We start from the raw sequence: 22,452 nt of genomic DNA, 5'->3' as shown, positions 1-22,452 counted from the left end.
CAAACAAATTAAGCAAAATATCAAACACGTTCTTTTATGGTGATAAATATGAAGAAAACACATTCATATCTAATTGTTTAATACAAACAACACAATAACTCAAAAAGTTTTTTTTTCAAGAGGACTTACAGTGAGTGACACCAGCCAGAGTCTGGTAGAAGGTGGGTGTATCACTGTCATCTGTTAGCGTGACACACACTCCTCCAGACAGAAGCCATCGGGACAAAGTGAAGGCCTCCTTGTTCTGCAGAAGCCAGTTCCTGAAGCGCTCATAGTTTATCTTGTCACTCTGTCCAAACACACAAAGGAGGGGAGAAAAAGGGTTTGTGGTCACTGAAGAGGCAGATTGCCTGTCTGTAACATTCTGCATTTGTTTTCCTGGAAAAGCACCGGTTGACAACATCAGAAGTTAGTTGATTGACAGAAGTTCAATTTGACAATCATTTTTGCACTTTGTGACCATCTGACTGAGGCTGGAAAATAGAAATCCATGCACAGGAACCTGTGTGATGTTATTGATAAAAATAAAGCTCTGCAAATCTAAACATTCAGCATTTATATACACATATAAAATACTGAATATTAGAAGAACTTGAGAATAAATACTGCCTAATATATTGAACATATGATATAAATCACTGTCACCATTGGATACAGAGTTAAATATATTTGGATTTTCAGTTGCCCATCCTCTGACATGTGCGTTCGATTTTCAATAACAAGTACAAAAACTCTCTGTAAAGCCTAACTTTGTATCATCCATGTGGGCTACAGATAACAGTAGTTGTAGAAGTTTTATGGGTATGTGACCAACAAAAAATAATAATTCAATGATATGAGCATAGGGCACAATGTGGGTGATGGGTCATTCTTTTGTGGCATTTCAGGAAATATTACCAATCCAATGAACTAAAATAAAGGCACTTGACTGGTATGACAATAAATGTTTAATGTGTTTACTGACCTCAATGAAGCACTTCTTTAGGGAAGCTGGGACTTCTCCATCCAGGACCTGCAGAACTGCTTCTATATCTTCCCTGGCAGCATACCCACCCAAATCACTGGCAAACAGGCTGAAAAGATCTGTGAGCATGCACACACATACATACATGTTCACAAAAGCATGTTTTTTTATGGGAAGGCAGCCTTCTTCCACATGACAGCAGTAAAGAAGATAGATGGTCCATGATGTCCTGACGGATTTGACTGAGTGCATTACAACTACAAAACATACAGGAAAGTCAAGCATGGGTGTTAACCAGCAGGTTAAATAATGATGGGGAAGATCTATGTCACACCCATCCAAGGTGACATGTAAGTGATAATTGTGAACTTTGTCATGTTATTTCATGCAACTGTGAAATGACTGTGTGGAACAGACTGCTCTCTTATTGTTTCTCTCAGCTGCTTTTAGAGTAGAAAAAGAAATGTGTGCTTGATACTGTCATTATCAAACACATTATGCATTCCATAAAACTAAAGACAAAACCATGTCTTCTAGCTCCTTCTGCTCATCATGGACAAAACAACCCGTATTAACCAGACTGTTCATGCCTTGCCAACTGTGAATGTGTTGAGCGAGCAAAAAAAAAAAAAAAACAGCTGCTGGTCTTATGCTCCGTCTGCAACGATGCTTATGCTGTATTCCACATTCTTAAAGGAGCACATAGGCTTCATAAAAAGACCATTCTCATAATAATGATTATTATCTCAGAATTGAAAAAACAAAAATGGTACAACAAAATAAGCCCAAGTAGCAGTGTATTAACAGTGTATTAACAGTGTATTAACAATGTATTAACACTGTATTAACACTGTATCCTACAGTTTGCCAAAAGGAGCAGAGACAACTATCACTGAATAACTTTGGCAAGCTCTGTGTGTTGTAATGTCTGCTTAAATAACGTTGGTATTAATGGGTCTAGTTATGTAGACTTCAGCTGGGTCTGTTCAAACACTGAACTGTACCTTATGTAGTTCAATTTCTTTTTCAAGACATTTCATGTTACTGAGTAAATCAACACAAAGAAACAGACTTGATTTAAAAGAAAGAAAAAAAACTCAAACAACATGAACGCAGACTTGAGCTGATGCGGAGCAACTTACACTTGGCCTTCTCCTCATCACGTCCTCTTGTCAGAAGCACCAGACCCACAATCAGATTGTTAAAGTGCAGCCCTTTGGGCGAGCCTCCAAATGAGGTGTAGATCACCTGAAAACACACAAATTCAAAGTATGAAAAACAACAACAACTTTAGAATCCCCTGGTGTTCCCATCTACAACATGAACAGACAACACGGGAAAGCTACTAATGTCCAGGTGCACTCTACAAAAATGATCATCTGCAAATGCTATGATAGGTACAGCGTGACCCCATCTACACATTACTGCAGCTTTAGTTCATTAACATTAAAATGAGGTGATAACATACAAATAAAGCAGGCCCGAAAAAAAAGGTTTCCAAAAGTTATTAGGTAATGTGCTGACTATACTGTGAAAAGCTGTGTGTCTCACTTCCAAAATACAATCAAGACTAAAAACAAATATTAAATAACCCCAACCCTGACACATTGCTCGTCTGAAACTCCTATTCATACCCAGCCTCCCCAGATGAACCCATGTTCACCTCCACCAAGCTTCATATCATGCTGGCTGCATTGGCAGAACCTCGGAAGTGCAAAGTCAAGATTCTTCTGCTCTTGCTTTTTTTTGTTGCTATTAACAACCAATTCTTATCTGCGATGATATAGTTTCTGAATGAATTGGAGAAAGTCCTCGCTGTGCAGAGCCGAACACAAGAGTAGTAAAGGCCATGGTCTACCACACTATAGACAAGCTTATAGTGGGATTCATTCATGACAAAAGCCTGGGACAAAGACTTACTCAGTTGACTATGTTACATGTTCACGTTAGGCAGTGCTGATGTCATTTATCGAGGCTACTCTTCGAGTACGACAAAGAAGGTTACACAGCAGTGTCTGAAAACACGCAAAGCTGACTGGCATGATGTGGCTCTGTAGTCAGCGAGCTCATCAGTAATATCCTCGTCAGTAGGTCACATACTTAAAGAACGTCACTTGTGGTTAAAAAAGAAAGAGGAAGTAAATGTGTGTCATACTTTGCAAACTTCTAAATGCACCACCAAACTTTCCCATCTGTTGCCTTCTGATTATCTTCAGTATCTTAACAGTGGTGAAAGAAAATAAAGCTGCTTCTTACTCTTCCTAATCTCAGAAAGCTCATTTTTAACTGATGAAAATCAGAGTACGAGCAAAATAATTAATAATGTGCTGATTCATCTTTTATATATGTAATGTTTTCGTTCACATACTTATTTTTAACAACAGTGCTAATTTGATTATTTATCATGACTCCTACTGTTAAATCACACATACATTCATAGAGATGCCTTTAGTCATTTGAGTAAGAAAAGGATATGAAAATGTCCTCTGTGACAAAACACATCCACATACATGGAACGGGCATAACGCATTAAACTGAGATTCAAGGGGAACTCCACCAATCTTATACGTAAAGGTTACTTTTCATGGAACCCCTGACTGCAGATTTTTTTCAGTGATCCTGGAGAAAATAATCCCCCAAATAATCCCCCTTTTCACATCAAAATCAAGCTATGTTGCAGCAAAGAAGACGTTATTTGCTGTTGCTTCCCTTTGATCACTCATATTCTTCAAATAAAGTAATAAAAATAATTTTTTTTTTTTTTTTTTTTTTTTTTTAAACCGAAGTAATAATGCTTTACCAGGCTCAGACATTAAAAGACAGCATTGATAACATTGAATTGCGACACCTACTGGTTGTTAATGTAAATAGTTAATAATGTAAATAAAAAAGTGTTACAGCTCTTAAAGCTGCAGTCTGCAGGATTTGTTGTTGTCATACGTAAAGTCCTACTTTTTGGCATTTTAAGAGTTTACATGATCTATCAGAACGCTTGAAGTTGAAAACGGTGACCTCCGTAGTCGCAAAATGCAAGAAATGCTTAATTTTTTAACCGAAAAATAAAAAGTTATTCAACTTCCTGTCCCGCCCCATCAAAACACATGAGAACTCGTGCACGTAGACGTGCACGCCAGATGCGCTTACACGACTCCTCATTCATCAACTCACCTGTCATTTGCGATCATGGAAGACACAGTAAGTAGACTAGCCCGTAATGAAGTTCAATAGTCTAGATAAATAAGCGTGGGGACGAGCCTACCTTGTATCGCGCGTGCACAATCGGTGATTGACAGGCAGCAGAGCCCAGCTCGTAAACCTGATTGGTTACCTTTTACCGGTCCGGTCTGCAATTTTGTAAACAAACCTGCTGGCTTTGGAGGGACCTAGCGGGACATATAGGGGACCTAGAGAACTCGTTTTTTTTTGTATTGGGGTATTTAATGTACTACTTTCAGAATCCCCGGACAGTTCCAGGCATTATGCTTGAAAAAGAGTTGCAGACTGCAGCTTTAAACAGCTTCGTTATTGCAATGCATTGCGTTGCGTTGCATTGCATTGCATTGCACTTAGCTGACGCTTTTTATCCAAAGCGACTTACAGCTATTTAGATACAGGGTATTGGTTACAGTCCCTGGAGCAATGTGGGGTTAGGTGCCTTGCTCAAGGGCACTTCAGCCATGGATAGAGGTGTAGGGAGAGGTAATGGCGGGATTTGAACTTGCAACCCTCTGATCTTAAGTCCACCTCCCTCACCACTAGGCCACGGCTATTGCTCTAACCTTTTACCATAGCGTTCTAGGGGCTGCCATAGACTTCAATTGCAGAAGAAAGTAGATCAATAATAATAGGAAAAGCTACTAAGACAATGGGTGCCTTCGCAGCTTCGCTGCTTGGCCCCCAAAAATGTCAATTAAAAAAAGGGCAACTAAAACCTGATGAGTATGAGCAGGGAAGTCCCAGTTTCTATCTGCAGGAAGGGAGGTGCCCTGGCAAATCGCTGTGGGTCCAACTCCAGCTCAAAAGTTTCTCTTTCAGAAAGTGAGTGCATTGGCATAAACAGACAGAAGGCACACTGAGTGCTGTTTTAGCTGTATGTGTACAACACATACTGTCACACCTTTGTGCATAATCAGCTGCTGCAGGGGGACGAGTATCTTCAAGTTCACCTTAAATCTGAGTTGCATACCTGACCAGAATTGAATTGAAAATACTTTATTTATACCAGCAGCTGTAAACGTATTCAAAACATTAACTGCAGATATTCATTCCATTAGTGATGTTAATGTAAATATTCCTGTAACTAGTGGGCCGCTGGTTTACAGAGCTCAAGAGACTGCTGCCACACTGCTGACTGGAATTTCAGTGGCTTCCTGGAGATCATGAAGCATTTAACCGTAGCCACAACTTTTCACTTAAACTACATGACACTGCGTGACATCATAGTGGCTTACCTCTGCAACTTTAGGGGGAACTCCATCTCCAAGCACTTCCCTGTAGAAGCACTGCTGGGTCATGTAATACGAGAGGCCACTGGTTCTCTTGAAGGCATCTTTCAGCCGCTTCAATTCCACATCAGTAACTGGAGTGGCACAGAAACAGGGAGGAAAGAGGTCAAATCAGGAGAGATGGTTCCAAAACTTGAATATAATCTGCAATCGTATTTATCATCATTCTGTTGACAGCATTAAAACTATTGGCAGAAAAGACTGTAGATTATCCTGAGACACATTAAATGTTTAAATGGTTTCACACATCATTCTTCAGTCTTGCTCAGTAAAAGCCGGATTCCTTTCATCTATACTTTACTGAGACAAACTGTTTGCAGGAACAACAATGAAAACAAAGGAAAATCAATTTCACCAGGGTGTAGGGGCCATAAATGAGATTAGGGCAAGTTCATTTCATGATAGTATTTGGATGTTAACTGTTGAATGTATATTTTGTCTGTATTATGATCATGAGGATATTTGGGAATAAGGTGGTCACGTGGATATGTTTGTCATGGTTCATCTGCGAGCAGGTGTCTTAGAGAGAGGTGGGCGGGTCCCCGTATTTTCTGTTAACCACCACCTAGCATTTAAAATCGTTGTGATTATCTTTCTTTGTAAGTTATAATTTTGTACACGTTGTACTGAGTTGATCTTTTTTTGTTAGTGAAGTGATTAAAGGTATTCTGTATCTGGATTATTTCAAGCAGCACGTCAGTTAAAGGAAAGACCCAGCTTCATCCGCTTGGTTTCCCGAAGTCACAATGCAGGGCTTACTTCAAATCATGCTGTTGGTGTGTTTAAAAAAAAAAAAAGATTGAGACTAACATGCCACAGTAATGAGAGATAAGGGAGCAACCTAATAAAAGACTGATAATAAGCGTTCGCCCTGTTGCGTCACATGACCCGTCTCTTTCGCTCATTAGCTGGGGCATCACTCGCAACTCCTCCTCTGACAGCTTTTTGAAACATGCCAGATGTTCAGTCATGTTCAGTATGAACTAAGCTGTAGAGGAGATGGAGAGTGATAACAAATCATAACACAGTTAGGTCTGAAAACATAGTTAAAAGAAATCCTCAAGTTGGAGGAAAGCAGCTAAATGCTATCTAAGGTAAGAACAGGAAACGATAGTTGACATCACAAGAAGTATCCCCCTTAATGCTTATAAATCCCCTATGTGTGAAGCAGGTAAGCAGGGAAACCCCCCTTATTTGAATAATGTATTTGAGGCCCCTGTATATGATTAAAAAACAAGCACCCAAACAAAACAAAAACCTTCTTGGGTATTTCTTGTAAAAGCTGAAAAGTACAGCACTAAAGCCATCAGTGGTAACAGCACTGCCAGCTGAAATGCTCTGCAAAAGGCTTCCACTACAGCTCACATTCATGACAGATTGTGTGGCTGTGCACCTATGTGTGAGAAAGATACTAGAATGAAGTCCCAACTGCAACAATAACCTTGTTTGCTCTGCTGCTGAAATTAAACACACTCAGCTCCATTGTCACTACATCCAGATCAAACTCTGGTGGAGCTTTCTAGATACAGCAAAACTCTCTGCCCTGTGCAGGGAGTCGATTGGGCCCAGCAAACACAAATGTGCAAGCACTACTGCTGCAGAGGACGTCAGTGCAGAAACCAACTGGTCAACTGATCCACAGCCATTCAAATGACAACCTGATAACTTAGGAATTAATACAAACCAAATATTTCATCAACACAAATGGCTTCATTCTTTAATTGCTTCCGACCCAAATGGGCATATGTTTGAGTCAAAGATGCACATTTTTGTGTCACATTGTGTTACGTATGATGTTATGAAATATTTGTTTCATAGTAAACAGGTGGGTGAATACATCGTTTTTCTTACAATGGTAGTGCTGAGGTTACCACAGTCATGCAAAAAGGGCCTTTTTGCTGGCCTCTACCTTCACCCAAACAACCACTCTCCATCAACAATCAGGTCACATAACGTTAGTGATATACTTCTAGCTTTGCTAGTCTGCTCTATTCTAACCTGCAAAAAAAAACAGATTTATATTCTGTGGTAAACGTGTACACAGACAAGGACAACAGACCCCTACTTGGTTTTCAAGCGTGCACGTTCATTGGCACACTGAGTAAAGAGTTTTAGTCCTAACGAAGGGATAACCTGGAAGCCTGAGGTTCAGTGGGACCAATCTAGTAAACATTTATCTAATAAACATCATGCAACCACCTCAAACAACACCTGATCTCCACATTGAGCTAGTCAGGTCATTTGGTTGCAGTGCAATAGTTTTTTACAAAAAGCAAAGTTGTTTAGGATCATACAGCCCTACACAGATCGATACTGACATGGACAATACTGTGTCATCATATGTCTTTAAATATGATCATTTACCTCAAGGAGTTTACATCATAGTTGTGTTTTATCCCATAAATCTCTCTCCTGAGGTTAGTTTCATCCTCATTTATTTTAATGCTTAATGTCCAGAAAAACTTATCCAAAAAAAGCAATAATACAAACCAATGACAGGAAAACAACACCAGGAGACAGGCGTCTCACCGGACCGAAGCAACCGAGGATTGATGGTGAATAGTTCTGTCGAAATGAGGGGATCAGTTGTCAGACAGTGGGTTCCAGCGTCCTCATCCAACTTATTTCCACAACACAATGACTTCATACCAGTTCTGCTAATTCCTTCAATTCTTTGGAGGTTTCAAGATAGAGGCACAGGAAGCTGCAATATAAGTTAAAAGGTACTCACTGTGTTCCAGTGTTAACACCACTATTCAGGCTTTTCTACTGACACTAGCTGAAGTCTGACAATATGCCAGTGGTGCTTTGTAGGAAAAAAGAAAATACCATTGATGTCAAATAGTGAGATATATAGCTTAGGTTCTATGAGGACAGACTAAAGTTTACTGCAATACCACTTTTTTATTTTAAATCACTTGACGGGAAGTGAGCCACTGTTGGGTCTATTATAAATTGAATAAACTACAGAAGACAATATGTCATGTTTAAATCATTTTAATATTCACTCATCTTAAATTTGATGCCTGCAATACGTTCTAAAAAAGCTAGGACAGGGACATGTGCTCTTGAAGCTTGCTCGACATATGACTTCAGGCGCTTCATAGCTCGCCACACATTTTCAATGGGAGACAGGTGTGGACCTCAGGCAGGCCAGTCTTTTACTATGAAGCCACGCAGTCGTAACACGTGCAGAATGTGGCTTGGCATTGTCTTGCTGAAATAAACAGGGATGTCCCTGAAAAAGTAGATTCTTGTATGGGTTTATGTTGCTCAAAAACCTTTATGTACCTATCAGCATTAATGGTGCCTTCACAGATGTACCAAGTTACAAGATTCGAGCTGGGATTCGAACCAGGAGCCCTCTGAGAGGCGACTGTGCTCACCAACACACCGTTCTGTAATCTACTTACAAAAAAATTTAATAAACATATTCTGCCGTTATAAAACCCCTCAAAAACTTTTAATGAGTGGAGTAAAAAACAAACAAACAATTACATTAGAAATCATTATCAAACAAAGAAAAAAAGACTCTTTACTACTCTGTACCTCCTCTGGCTTTTATGACAGCATGAAACATTTGCAGCATGGACTTCAGACATTAACTCTGCAGGATGGAGCCTGTGAGTTTTCAATCAGACAGATCCTGACTGTTTGTGAGACAGGCCTCAGCTCTGACAATGTTTAAATCCAGGCTGAAAACACTTCTATTTAGCTGTGCATCTGACACCTGAAAGTATTTTATCTGCACTCACTTTTAAATTAATTAATTAATGATTATTTTATTTTATTTTTTTAATGATTTTATTGCCTTCTTTTGATTTTATGTAGCTGTAAAGCACTTTGAATTACCTTGTGTACGAATTGTGCTTTACAAATAAAATTGCCTTGCCTTGCCTTGTTTGCTGTCATTGAATTGATATGTTTTTCCAGCAGAAAAGTTTGAACATTTCTTGTTCTGTGGCACGAATCATTCTCATCCTGAGTACTGACCTCAGTATCACAAAACCTCCTATCAACTGATATAATGAGAAAAGTGTAAAAAAATGTCCATGTCCACCTGTGCATTTACTGTAGAAGTAATTACTGCCATCTCCTCTGGTCCTTAGGTAAAGTTTACCTGACATCAGCCCCATATCATTGGTAACTGTGGAAATTTGCTTGTTTTCTTTATGCAGTCATCTTTATATACTTCATAGTACCTGCACCAATCAAAAGTTCTGGTACCATATCCTTATCCAATGCAGATTAGTGATTCCTCGCTGAATGTCACTTTCTTCCAATCATCCACAGTTAAAGACATGGTAGGTAATCCTGTTCAGAAACACATTTTGTAATACTGGGTGAAATGGTCCGTCTATCCTGAGAGAAATCTATACAAGATGTATTTAGAAAAAGGGACGAAAATAATCAGACCTCTGTGGCAGCTGCAGGACTGAGAAAAAGCTGACCAATCGGATTGGTCGCCTACAAAAAACCAATCAGATGCCTCTGCTTTCTGCCTACGCCCCCCTCTGCCGGCTCCCTGCTCCATGTGCGCATGCGGTTCCACCGGCTTTGGATGAAGCACTGACGGAATGGGGAGGGGGGGGTGGAGCTTAGAGGAGTGGACACTTTCGAATCTTGCTAGCTCTCTTGCTAGCTCTCTAGGATTACCTACCATAGCTTTAATGAAAGCTTCCTCTTGGTTCACTGTAACCTTGTTTTCTGCAGTTAAGGTGTTAGTGATAGTTTAAGTTTGGCTTTTCTGGATGAAGATTTATGAAATACAGTATGGAATGTAGCCTCTGAGGGAATTTATGGGGTAGATTTTTCAGATTCTAGTCACCTAATCAGAATAAAACCAAATGTGCAATAGCATTACAATCTCCCACCTTAGATTATTTTTGTGTTGAATTTGAAGACATTCAAGGCAATTAAGTGCACTCCCAAGAGGAGAACAGACAAATACAGAATAGCGTAAGAACACTGTGCCACTGTCCACAGCCATCACTGTGGAGGAGACATAAAAAGTTACTTTTTTTTTCTGAAAGTGATGGAACTGGAAAATAAATAGAAAATTTTTAAAAAAAGAAGACCACATAAAGGAGAAGAAGAACTAATAAAGCATCATCTTAAGAAATTCTGAGATGATTAGTACAACACAAATCAGGACAGAATAAATGGTTTTAAAGAGAGTAAACTGGATATACAAAAGTCATTCTCCGTCCAGTCAAATCTTCATTTCCACACACTACTGTGGCTACAGATGCTCTCAGGAGTAACACCATGTAGGCTACTCCATTAAACTGCAGAAATAGCTTCCCAGTGCAAAGCATCTTACCTCAATGGGCACAAACAAAAGCCAGCTTGTGATAATACAGCGTGCACCATCCAGTAAGCAGTGACTATTTAATTTAGAAATGTTTCTTGCATGTGGATCATGCCTCTGTTACTACTGTTGGCTGAAAACTGAGCCTCTGGTTACTTGAAAAACAAAGAGGGTGCACAGATCCCATCAAAGTTTTTTTGTTTTTCTTCCACAAAGGAGTAATTGGTACAAAGATGATGATCAGGACCAATTATAACAGCAAAATCCGCCTTAAACCAAAGGCTAATGTGGGCTTGACAAAGCTTAAAGGGATAGTTCGCCTCTTTTGACATGAAGCTGTATGACATCCCATATTAGCAATATCGTTTATGAACATTTTCTTACCCCCCACTGCGTACTGTGAGCCGAGTTCAGGCCTCGTTTTGGCGTTGACGAAGGTAGTCCGGCTAGTCCGCTGGGGTTTAAAAAAATAAAGCGTTTTGCTTCTCAAAACAATATGTGTTCAAAAGAGTAATACATTTGCATCACAAAATTGTTCTCCAGGAAAAAGTCAGAGCTCACAATCGCTTGGTGCTATTTTCTCCCCCTTCGTATCACTGCCTGCTGTGTAAACTGTGCAGACCGAAGTGCAGACTGAGCAGTCCCCTGCTTCCGAGCAGCAAACAACTTAACAGGCGCGGCTGCTGGCAGATGTCAAAAGAGGCGAACTATCCCTTTAACTACCAGTTTGCAGTGGGTTTTAAAGACTGGTATATATCAGTGCATCTAACATGAAAAATGACCAACCAGAGGCATTTCACTCTGGTGACGCTGGTTTGACGCTGCAAACCCTAACCAACAAGTTTATTTCTTTAACAACTATGGTTCATTTGTTCAAAACACAGACGGGGAATTAAGCTTCTGCAAAGGCTCCTGCTCTCTCAAAGGTTTCTGTGGTGTCAATTCACCTGAAAATAAGAACTTACTTCTCCTTCCTTACATCCTCTAAGGAGCCGAGTCACACCAGCTGCAAGACCATTATCTTTAGTTCATTTTAAAAATGGGCTAAAGCAACACAGTAAGCAATGACACTTCTGCTACATGTTTATTCTGTCCTTTGCCCATCTATGAGCGGATAATAAACGCTAAGTATCAAAGTGCTGAATCACAGGCTTTAGTAACACTGCAGGCAGCCAATCAGAACTAAATCTGTACTGTGCACAAACCTTCAGAAACAGAAAAAGTCATATATGGAAGGAACACAGCATTCATGAGGCGACATAAAACCTTCTGTAAAAGGTATAGCTATGCTTCAGTTTCTGGAGCAGTTTCTGTTTGTTTTGTAGTTAGTGGTTCGGCTATTAAATCACTAGTGGCAAATTAGTAGTTGTTAAGTTATTTCTCAACATAAAATGTAACTCCAAATTAGAAAAAGTTGGAAGGTTATGGAAAATACAAAGGAAGAATATGAAATACTTTACACTTTTTGATAGAATTAACCAAATACTTTTGATATTTTGTCTCGTCAACTTTATTCATTAGTTAAAAGTTTGGCAGTTCAGGCCTCCAAGGCAAGAGCTACATCTCAGACTACACAGGTTCAGTCTGCATGTTAAATGTTAAAGGCCATGATGACAGTACAATTGGAATAACATAAAATAGGTATGGATACATTAAATACATTTATTTATCTAATGTATCCAAAAGTTGCTTCTGTCGTGTTTTATTTGGCAGCTCGTTCATGCTCGAACTATTTTCTTAGCGGGGGCGGAGTAATATCAACGAACATCCAGTACAAAATGTCAAATAAAACGAAATTTGATATGGATTACCAGTGCACACCAGTAACCACTCCGGTGAGTTGATGATTTTGAAAACGGACCTTTATGGTGCTTTTACGGACCTTTTTGGACATGCACATGACTTGCCATTCTGAAGCAGGTTGAGAAGAATCAAAATTAGGCAAATACCGGAGACAGCAGTAAACATCAAAAAAGCGGTGAGGGGGGTTCTAAAACATTGCAGACGACTCAGAAAAGAGGCTTAATGTTGAAAATACCGCAGTTATCCTTTAAGATGGGAGTTGAAAATGATCTTTTGGATGCTGGTGTACACAGGCCTTAGTCCTCTGTCAGAAAAACTGCAGCGACTCCAGAGGTTTCTTTTACCCTTCTTTATTACTTTAGCGTAGCTTGGAACAGTGTACAGTGTATCTGTTGTGGTTTCACACAACGGACACAAGGTGACGACGTGGATGGTCATGGCAGTACGCTGCTTAACGCTGTCATAACCGTAGAGGTGTGCAGTACTCCACAGGTGTGCTAGTAGCTTAGCTACCGCCGTTCTCGTGTTCCCTCGGGACTACTCGGATCCTTTCGGTGCCGTTCGGCTTCTCCCGAGTACAGTAGAGCAGGGAAGTTTGCACAGGAGTTTTGCTGCTTTTCTTGCCTAAGATCAGTGTAAAATACGTATCTTTGGATTTGGACTGTTAGTTGTTTAAAAATAGAAATTGAATTAATGCTCAGGTATCCCCAAACAGTGAATAAAGTGTTCCGTCGATGAATCAATGAGAGGTAGCCAACTTAATGACAAAATGACACAGTCAGATCATAATAAAATGATTGACATAAGAAGGGAAAATGGAGAGAAAAAACAAAGCAAATTCCCATTAGGGAGAACACTTGCTGTGATACAAGGTGTATTCTTGAACACTGAGCTGCATTACAAATATTGCTGTTCGATTTACAGCAAACAATGGGTCTGATTTCTGGGTTTCTCCACTCCACTTTCCCGCCACACAAGTTTACACAGACACACAGTCATAGCCTGACACAGGAACACCCACATTTGCATCACTACATTCAAAGCGTCGCCCTCTCTCGCTTTCATAATGTACACACACACCTACGTTCCCAACACATCCACACTTTCACAGCAGGCCACCATAGTTTTAAAGCCCCTTACTAAATTATCATGGCAGCAGAGCAGCAGCAGACATAAGCTCCTGCTGTGACTCAATATTTGCTGTTAAATTGAATAAGCAGGGCTTGGTTGACCAGCTGCTATCAGTAAGACTGGAAACACACCGGCAGAAGCACTGAGGCGCCTGGAACAGAATGCAAAAACTGAACTCACATGAGCCTCTTTGACCTTTTAGTCTTTGCAAACTGTCAACAGAAACTGCAGCAGGCAGAAACATACAGGCAGCGCTGTTCTTGAGAAGCTCATTTCACCTGCGGGCAAGACAACAGACATTCAGACGAGGCTGACGTTTTATAGGATTGGAAGGAGGACGGCAACATAAAACAACAAGATCTTACTTTTATTTTTATAAGCAAGTTATCAGATTCTCACAATGTTCCTCCAATACTCTCTGCTTAGACTTGCTGTGTTTTCTGCTGCAGTGCAGATGATGAACAAGTAGGAACAACAACTAGATGCAGATAAGCTTTTCAAGGTGTAAACATTTTTTGAACTGATAAAAATAATAATGGGTAAGTGCTTCTTGATATAGTTCTTCAATCAGTGTTACTGAAAATGTCAAAATATCCCACTGGAAAAAAGCAGAGGTGTAAATCATAAAATGAACATTGGCTGAGCTCTATTTAGCTTCTTTGACGTCAGTATACTGTCAGTATATTTAAAAGTATACTGCTGGCTCACCATCACACTGCTGGACAACTTGTAATGTGATTACAAAATGTGAACTGGGTGCTGCTAATAGCATGAGTAGTGACCATTATTATTACAGTTTGTCTGCCTAGCAATTCCCATTCTGAGCTCAGTTGGTAGCTATCAATAAAAAATGCACGACAGTCACCATCAATTTACTCATATTCTTCCAATACTTAAACAGGGTTTAATATTTAATAATGTTCAGCTAACAAAGGCAGTTGTGCAGACTGTAGGAAGAATGCCCAAACACTGCTAGATGGAACCACTTTGGTTCTAAAGAGCCCACGTGGCATGCCCACGGTGCAAGGCTATAAGATGTAACGTTTATGGGCAGGTTTGACTGGTAAGAGCTTGAAGGTAGAGGTGTTAATGTCCACAGCAAGTAACTACCCCCCAAAAAAGATTTTTCCTAAGCTCTGTTCTTTGACTTCATTGTAAAATGTCATAAGGTTAAGGAAGGATGGAAAGACAAATTTGTAGGAACAGACAGCCACTCTGCAAAAAAAATCCAACTTATACTGAGCTGTGATGCAGGGCTGCAGCACTAAAACTAAAGCTGTTCATATTTTCTGATCAAATTGCCTTACATCCATTGTCTAGTGCACTCTAATCATTTTACTACACAGTGGCTGTCATATATATAATCATACTGGTAAAATAAGATATATTATAGAATATGTATCATCAAAGAGGGAGATTTTTTGTGGGAGCTGCACACTCTGAGGGGGGGGGGTGAGGTAGAGCAACTGTTAGAGGGACTAGGAAGCATGATGTGATGCAAAAAAATATGGAATGGAAATTGCTTTGTTTAGTTTACATCGTGAAGACTGGAGGTTGAAGCTTTTCTTTCCTGATATCAACATAAACATGTTACTCGACATGTCTACTATATGAACGAATGACAACTCATTTTAATCCATAAACAGTGGAGGAGAAAGGGCAGACAATGTGCTCCAGACTTTTTCTGCAGTTCCTGTTCATGTGTTTAACAGCAGGAGGCTTTATGTTGGAGATATGCTCCCACAGCTTGAACTGTTGTGTTGGGTAGTGGAGGAAACTCCAGTGTGCAGGAGGCAGGACATGACACACAAAATGCTGTCATTGCATTACAAGACACTGAGAATAGCAGATGAAGCCCCTTGGTGCTTTGCTATCAAAACAGCATGCATTTACCGACAACAGCATATCCAAAATAGCAAGAAGCAAGTGGAAAGGAACATATAGTTCAGCATGATGTCTGGAGCAAATAAACATTGCTCCAGAAAATCTCTAGAACCAGACCCACTGTAGTGAGCCAACAAACAGGTCTGCTGAAAAAAGATGAGGAGCAATTCTGGACATTTCACCAAGGGGTTCTGATTGGATTCACACAGAGTACATGAGTAAACACTTTAAAAAAGTGAGGGACATATTAGCCTAGAAGCATTATGTTGTATGCCATCACACTTTTGGTCTTTTTGTCTTGGTTGTTTGTCAAAATTTTGCTTTTGCTGCGTAAAGCACTTTGTGTCACACTTGTGTTTGAAAGGTGCAATACAAATAAAGTTAAGTCAAGTTGAGTTTGCTCACCTATATATAGGGTTTACAGAATCAAAAACAGAATGCAGTTATTTTTATATTTAAACTACACACCTTAGTTATGCACCTTTCCTCCTGAAAGGCTTAAGACTGCTGTATGCTGTAGAAACCTGCAGCATATTAACTGCAGAAAGACCAAAGTGCTCCTTGATCTATGAGCAACTCACTCTAAAGTCTTCATGCACTCTGAAGTATTTGAATTGGCTACTGACAAACAGAGGAGCTGACCACTACATTTAATTAATGTCCATCATGGCTTATTATCAGACAGATGTTTTATAGGCGTGACAGTAGCATATACTGTATGTATTGGTCTGTGTTGGCCTTGCCCTGCACAAAGTGAAAGATTATAGGCATCAACCAACGCAAACAGGCTCTGGCTGCAGACCTCCAAAAAAAAGGTAAAAGCATTTTATACTTGGTTGTAAGCACAGAAAGTATGGGCACTGCACAGCTTTAACGTTTTTTTAACACTTTAGCTTGGTTTATGCTTGCCTGGGAATTCCCATGCTGCTTTGCGTGCGATTTCATTCTCACTGCAAAGTCAGCCTGGAAACCACCGCCCTTATTTTTGCCTGAGTTTGGGAACCAATCACAGAACGGGGGGGGGCAGCAAGACGATGACGACGTCTATGCGCTACACCGAAGCTTGTAGAGTGTTAATCCAACATGGCAGCGGACACAACGTTTCCGTTCGATGCAGCCTTAGAAAGTGTTTCGGAGTAGATTCACCCTAGGGCTGCGTCGACGTCACTTCCTTGATCTGGGAGCTTCAAAGTAAGATGAGGGTTGATCTACTACTGTAGACAACAAAGCAAGGCTGCTCAATTTCTCCATTGATAAAATAAATTCACAACTCTACAACATAAAAAGTCATGTAGAATATAGCATATAATTTGTTGTCTACAGTAGTAGATCAACCCTCATCTTACTTTGAAGCTCCCAGATCAAGAAGTGACGTCGACGCAGCTTTAGCAGCAGAGAAGCTATTAGGCTTGTGTTGATAATAATAAACTCCTGGACTATGTACAAACTTCCAAATGCATCGTTTTGTGAGTACAGACCATATTTGTACTACTGTAGAAGTTTGGTGTAATGGCATGTGATTTTAGTGTGGTAATTTTGGAGATACTGCCAGGGTCTGTTAGCGCTTGTACTAAGCTATTCGGAATAACTCAGTAACTCAGCTGATGTTCAGCCAATATCGGAAAAACTGCGGGTGGGCTACTTGGCTGGATGTCACGGTTCAAATGATCCTAGGGTGAATCTACTCCAAACCATCACTGTAAGTAGCTAAGAGCGCAAATTTATTTTTATTTTACTTTTTTTTCTTCTTCTTCCTCGTCGAATTTCTGTCATCATCTGGTATAAGTGATACATCTTGGCTATGATTCGCGCGCAAAGCAGCATGGGAAGAACCAGACGCCATTTGATAGACATTCGTAGCGCCCAATAAACGGCTCTAGGCATTCGTAAACCACGCCTCAAATACGAGAAAATGCACACCTAGTTCCCAGACCACCATCTCATCGAGATTGTGGACGCGTCAGCCAGGCTAGGTTTATGCAGTAATATCAGACCATCATAGAATCAACAGTGGACAGTAAGTGAGAAACTTAGGCCAAAGTGAGCATTTGAACTTGTGCAGTGTGTGTCTGCATCAGTTTGCTGTTTGGACCCCAAGATTTGAGATTCTGCTTCAATAAATGGTGACTGGATGTAACTGCAGTTCTATTGCTATGAGGGGAGTTAATAAATGTTGAACTGCAGTTAATGTTGGAACAATGGGCCTCATGCAAGAACCGTTCGTACGCACAGATTTGTTCTTAAATCGTGCGTACGAGTAATTTAAGAGAATTTGCGCATTCACCAATCTTTTCGTATTTTACGTTTTCTTTCAGGTACGAACAGAATTTACGAGTGATCCAGACCTGTCGTAGGAGTTTCCTAAAATAGTCCGCTGTTATTCCAATCAAGTTTGCTTGACTAATGGATTGGGTATTTAATTAATTTGAAGCAAATATAAATCAATATATACATTATACCCCATAAGGATGCTGACATTATTCTGTTTGACTTAAATTATGCACCAATTGAAGGTTAATTTGACTCTGTATATAACAAGGTCAATGGGAAGCGTAACCAGCGGCTGACTTGCTACTTTTGGATGTCTTAGCACGTCAGGCTCTTGGAAGAGAGCGTGTGCTCCGAGACCGTGTAGATATCCTTGCGGAGACAGACGAATGGCTGACATCGCGATTTAGATTGCCAAGGACTGTGCTGCTGTAAATATGCAGCTTGCTAGAGCCACAACTCCAGAGAGAAACACGCCGATCCAACCCAGTTCCACCACACGTCCAGGTCCTCACCACCCTTGGATTTTTGGCCACTGGAACCTTTCAGAGGGAGATTGGAGACAGATCGGGGGTGTCCCAGTCCTCTGTGAGCTGTGCGCTCCCCTTGGTCATCAAAGCTCTCATCAGTTTATCACCCATGGTACATCACATTCCCATACACCGCTGTCCAACAAGTACAAATTAAGAGGGACTTTCATGCCTTGGCTGGATTCCCAAACATAATCGGAGCAATAGACTGCACACATATATGCATCAAAGGCCCTAAAGTTGTTCTTTTTGCGCCTTGATGCCATTCTCATGACTCAACACTCAACACTTCCTGGCACAGGAGAGAGGAAGCACAGCCTTATATGGTATCATTTTGGGCGTGGAGTATGCAAATCTACTATCCAACACTATGGCATTCATCATTTACGCAGGTCGTTTACACACTTTTTCCAAAGTTAAGAGCGTTTCTTTTTAATAATAATTTACAAATGCAAGTCTGAGTTTTTATTTACTCGTAAAAAATAATGTTGTCACGCATGCTAATATTGCATATTACTCCACACACAAGAAGTTTTTTCTCCATTTTTGAGTAAATGTTGAATCACCTGTCACTTAACTCCTTGGGAAAAAGGAAGTGGACTCTCACCTCTACAACCATGGACAAATATTGTGGTGTGGTGTTCTGTCCATCTGTTGTGTTGACTCTTAAACATGTGAGTCAGTTAAATATATGCTCTAATTGGCGACTTTACACTTTTTTTTTTTAACACACAGTTTTAATACATAGTGTAACAGGTGGTGCAGACATATTTCCTCACAACTTTTTTTTCCGTAGGGGCATTATTCCTGTACAAACTGTAAATAAATGCACTGTCAACCCTGTGAAGTGACACTTTAATGAATCAAGTAAGATTAAACCTCAAAGCGGAACTTTTCCAAGAGGATGTCTGATGAATATTACTTCACCACTATCCTGGCAGAGTGACCTTACATGAAAACTGAACCCATAATTGCTGCAATCAAGCCTGGTGTGGGAATGAACAATTCTGCCATGTGACTGATCAGATAAAGCTGGATCATTCCACTGCCTGTGTGCTTTTGACAGAGAAAGTGTGAGTGTGTGGTCAAATGTGATCATCAGAGCAGGAATGGCTATCAGCTTAAGACATGGCACAGACCACTGCATGAGGATTTGATACTGGAAAGACAAAGGCAAAAAAAGGTCAATGGCTTTTACAAATGCAGGGCTGGGAGTGACATTAATAGGGACTCCTCGCCATTTAAACTTTTCATTGTTTATACCTTTTGACACTGTAGACATACATATCAATCCAGTGGAAATTTCAGTCTACTTCCTTTTGGGAACCAGGTAAAGATATGACCCAGCCCTGGATCAATGTGTAACAACCTCCTGGAATCTGGACTGACAAAGTTCAGCTGTTGCAAACCCAGAGAGTAAAGTGCAACCAGAAGGCCATCCAGGATAAGATCTCCAGTGTGCTTCCTGATGTTAGCCCATAGTTACACAAGTCCAGCAGCCATTTACAGTGACTACACATAAATTACAACGCAGCTTTGTTTGCTGTATTCATATTCAACCTGTATGCCAACAATAAGAGCTTGTGCATGACGAAATGCTTCCACGCAAGTTCAGCTTACATTATATATGCTCCTGTGACATGCTGTTTGTTTAAAACCAATGGCTCTGTTAATGGGATTTTTTTTTTTTTTAAAGGCTCATTTTAAGACTCAAACTGCAGCGACAGCGATGCGAAGCACATCTATTTGCGGTTCTAAACGTTCTTAGTACATTATTAGCACATGTGTGAAGTTGAGAAGAACCTAACAGCCCACCAGCACAAACACTAAAGATTAGCGTTAACCCTCTACCTCATGGCCAGACTTAAAAACCGACAGACGAAGGCATTCCCCTCCGGGATTTTAGCTGGATGTCAGCTAACTATTGTGCCACTAAACATGCAAACCAGAAGCAGCGGAGACATTAACGTTACTCAGCAGTAGTTAGCTTAGGTGGTAAAGCTAAATAGCCCACTGGTGGGTAAGCCAAAAAAAAAGTTAACAATCCTTCAAAGCTACCAACAGGACCTTTATAGTAAATTGTAACCTGTCAACCCACCCTTCCTCAGCCATACAAACAACGCTTTCATAGCGATGAGAAGAACGTTATACCAACCACTGTCCATCATTGGGCCAATTTAACTTGACCTTGGTTATAAGTAAACACACAAGCCTCATAAAACACCCCCGAGTACAAATTCTATATCTCAAGAAACAATAATTTAGCTCGGGATGGCTAAAATGAACGTAAAGATGATTTAAATACGATTTATTAAAGCTCTTATTATTGGAAGCTGCGTTCTATAGCAGTCCATTGTAGTGTGTTTTCAGTGCAGGCGACTGCGGAAAAAACAGTATTAGCTATTGCAAAACTTACAAATCTAATCATCTTTTTTGCACTACATCGATGCCGATTTACATAGTTGAGCATAACAGTTCACTCAAAATTGTGTATTTATCTTCATCAATCGTCTACCCTACAAAAGAAGAAATTCAGCCTAAACCGCCAGATTCTAACGGGTGGTCAGGAGCTTCTCTTTTGTACCGGGCTAGCCTAAAAGCAGGCAGTTAGCTAAGCTAACGCAACTAAGGTTGGTTTGGCCTCTTGGTTTTCGGCTTACCTCTCTTGACAGCCTCGTCATACGACAGGAATCCTATCCTCGACTCTTTGGCCCCCATGCTCCCCTCATTTCATAGCGATTTGAGGAAATAAACGTTACAAATCTAGTTGATCAGAAGTGCTTGTTGTCTTATCCGTTTATTGTGAAATGGGTTCCTGGCGGTGTGTGTATGTGGTGAACGGGTGAATGTTTTCAGCGACGCCTCCATTCTGTCACATGATCTCACTTTACAAGTCAGTTGATCGGTGCCTTCTGATGCTTGTAAACAGAACCCAAATGATTACAGTGATCTCTTTTGATTCGTCTTCAGGGACTCCAACAAAGTGTTTTGGTTCTGATTATGAATTCTACACAATACACTTATAATCAGTATGCAGTGTAACGAAGAGATGGAAGTGCGTTTGGACGTTAGCTCCGGAATATAACCACCGTGAAGGAGTGCATGTGGCGCCACCTTGTGGATCGCTAAAGAGGAAGTGTGTAATGTTCGTCTTCACGTCACAGCGACATCTACTGGCTGAGAGTCACTTCAGGAAGCTTTGAGCTCCTTCTGCAAAATGTCATTTTTGGTTTTATAAAGAGTGATGCTACCAATGAAAAAGAATATTTTTTAATAAATCTAATTTTAATTATTGCTAAGTATTACATCCACAAATGTAAATTTGCCAAAGTGAAACCCAGTTTTTGTGCTTTCATGATAGAACTCCAGATGTATTTCAAGTCAATTTCCTCCTCTAATAACAAGAAAGCTATCAAAACTATAAATCTAGTCTCCCAATTTGAATTCTTTAACTCAGTGTAATCCTCATTGTTCATGTCCCATGGTATATTCTCTCTCTCTCTCTCTCTCTCTCTCTCTCTCCCTCTCTCTCTCTCTCTCTCTCTCTGTCTTCATTTATTATTTAAACTACTTATGTATGTATTTATTTTGGTATGCTTATTTGTTCCTCTTTACTTGTCATGTTTTTGCACTGTTTTTGTATCTTGTAAAACAAAATAAAGTTGTATTTAAAAAAAAGTCACTTCAGGAAGCATGTCTTGCCTTCACTACAGTAATAGTGTGAATTGTGTTCACATTAGTCATGACAACAGGGAACTTGGTGATCTTATTCTGATGGTGGCTCGTCACCCAGTTCAACTATAAAAAAAAAAAAGTACCAGTTTAAAGTCGGCTGTTTCCCAACAGACATTTCTTCTTCTGTTTGTTTCAATATGTCACCGTTTGCATCTGTAACACACGTCCAATCATTTCATTTAATATTTCATTCCCTCAACATGTACAACAAGCAAAAACACTAAAACAGGTTGTTAACCCTCTCCACTTCCTGCTATAGATTAGTCCAGAGTTTGGTGTGGGCGGAGGTCAGCGAACGCGCGTGCGTCAGCGTCATGGAGC

At 40.2% G+C, this 22,452-nt stretch overlaps 1 protein-coding gene across 7 annotated transcripts in view; it reads right to left on the bottom strand.

Moving 5' to 3' along the window:
• The window catches only part of usp32 (ubiquitin specific peptidase 32), a 63,935-nt gene extending 42,679 nt beyond the window's left edge, over positions 1 to 21,256 (bottom strand). For all 7 annotated transcript variants that reach the window (XM_075474205.1, XM_075474209.1, XM_075474207.1 and 4 more), the window contains exons 1-5: positions 21,057 to 21,256; positions 5,416 to 5,543; positions 2,107 to 2,212; positions 965 to 1,083; positions 130 to 289 (exon numbers count right to left, since the gene is read on the bottom strand). In XM_075474205.1, the coding sequence (XP_075330320.1) occupies positions 130 to 289; positions 965 to 1,083; positions 2,107 to 2,212; positions 5,416 to 5,543; positions 21,057 to 21,114 (571 nt within the window). In that variant the 5' untranslated portion in view covers positions 21,115 to 21,256. The remainder of the gene's footprint in view (positions 1 to 129; positions 290 to 964; positions 1,084 to 2,106; positions 2,213 to 5,415; positions 5,544 to 21,056) is intronic.
• Between the last annotated feature and the right edge of the window lie 1,196 nt (positions 21,257 to 22,452).

This window comes from Odontesthes bonariensis, chromosome 9 (genome assembly GCF_027942865.1).
Source record: "Odontesthes bonariensis isolate fOdoBon6 chromosome 9, fOdoBon6.hap1, whole genome shotgun sequence".
Classification (NCBI taxonomy): domain Eukaryota; kingdom Metazoa; phylum Chordata; class Actinopteri; order Atheriniformes; family Atherinopsidae; genus Odontesthes; species Odontesthes bonariensis.
This window is presented reverse-complemented; position numbering and strand designations above follow the sequence as displayed.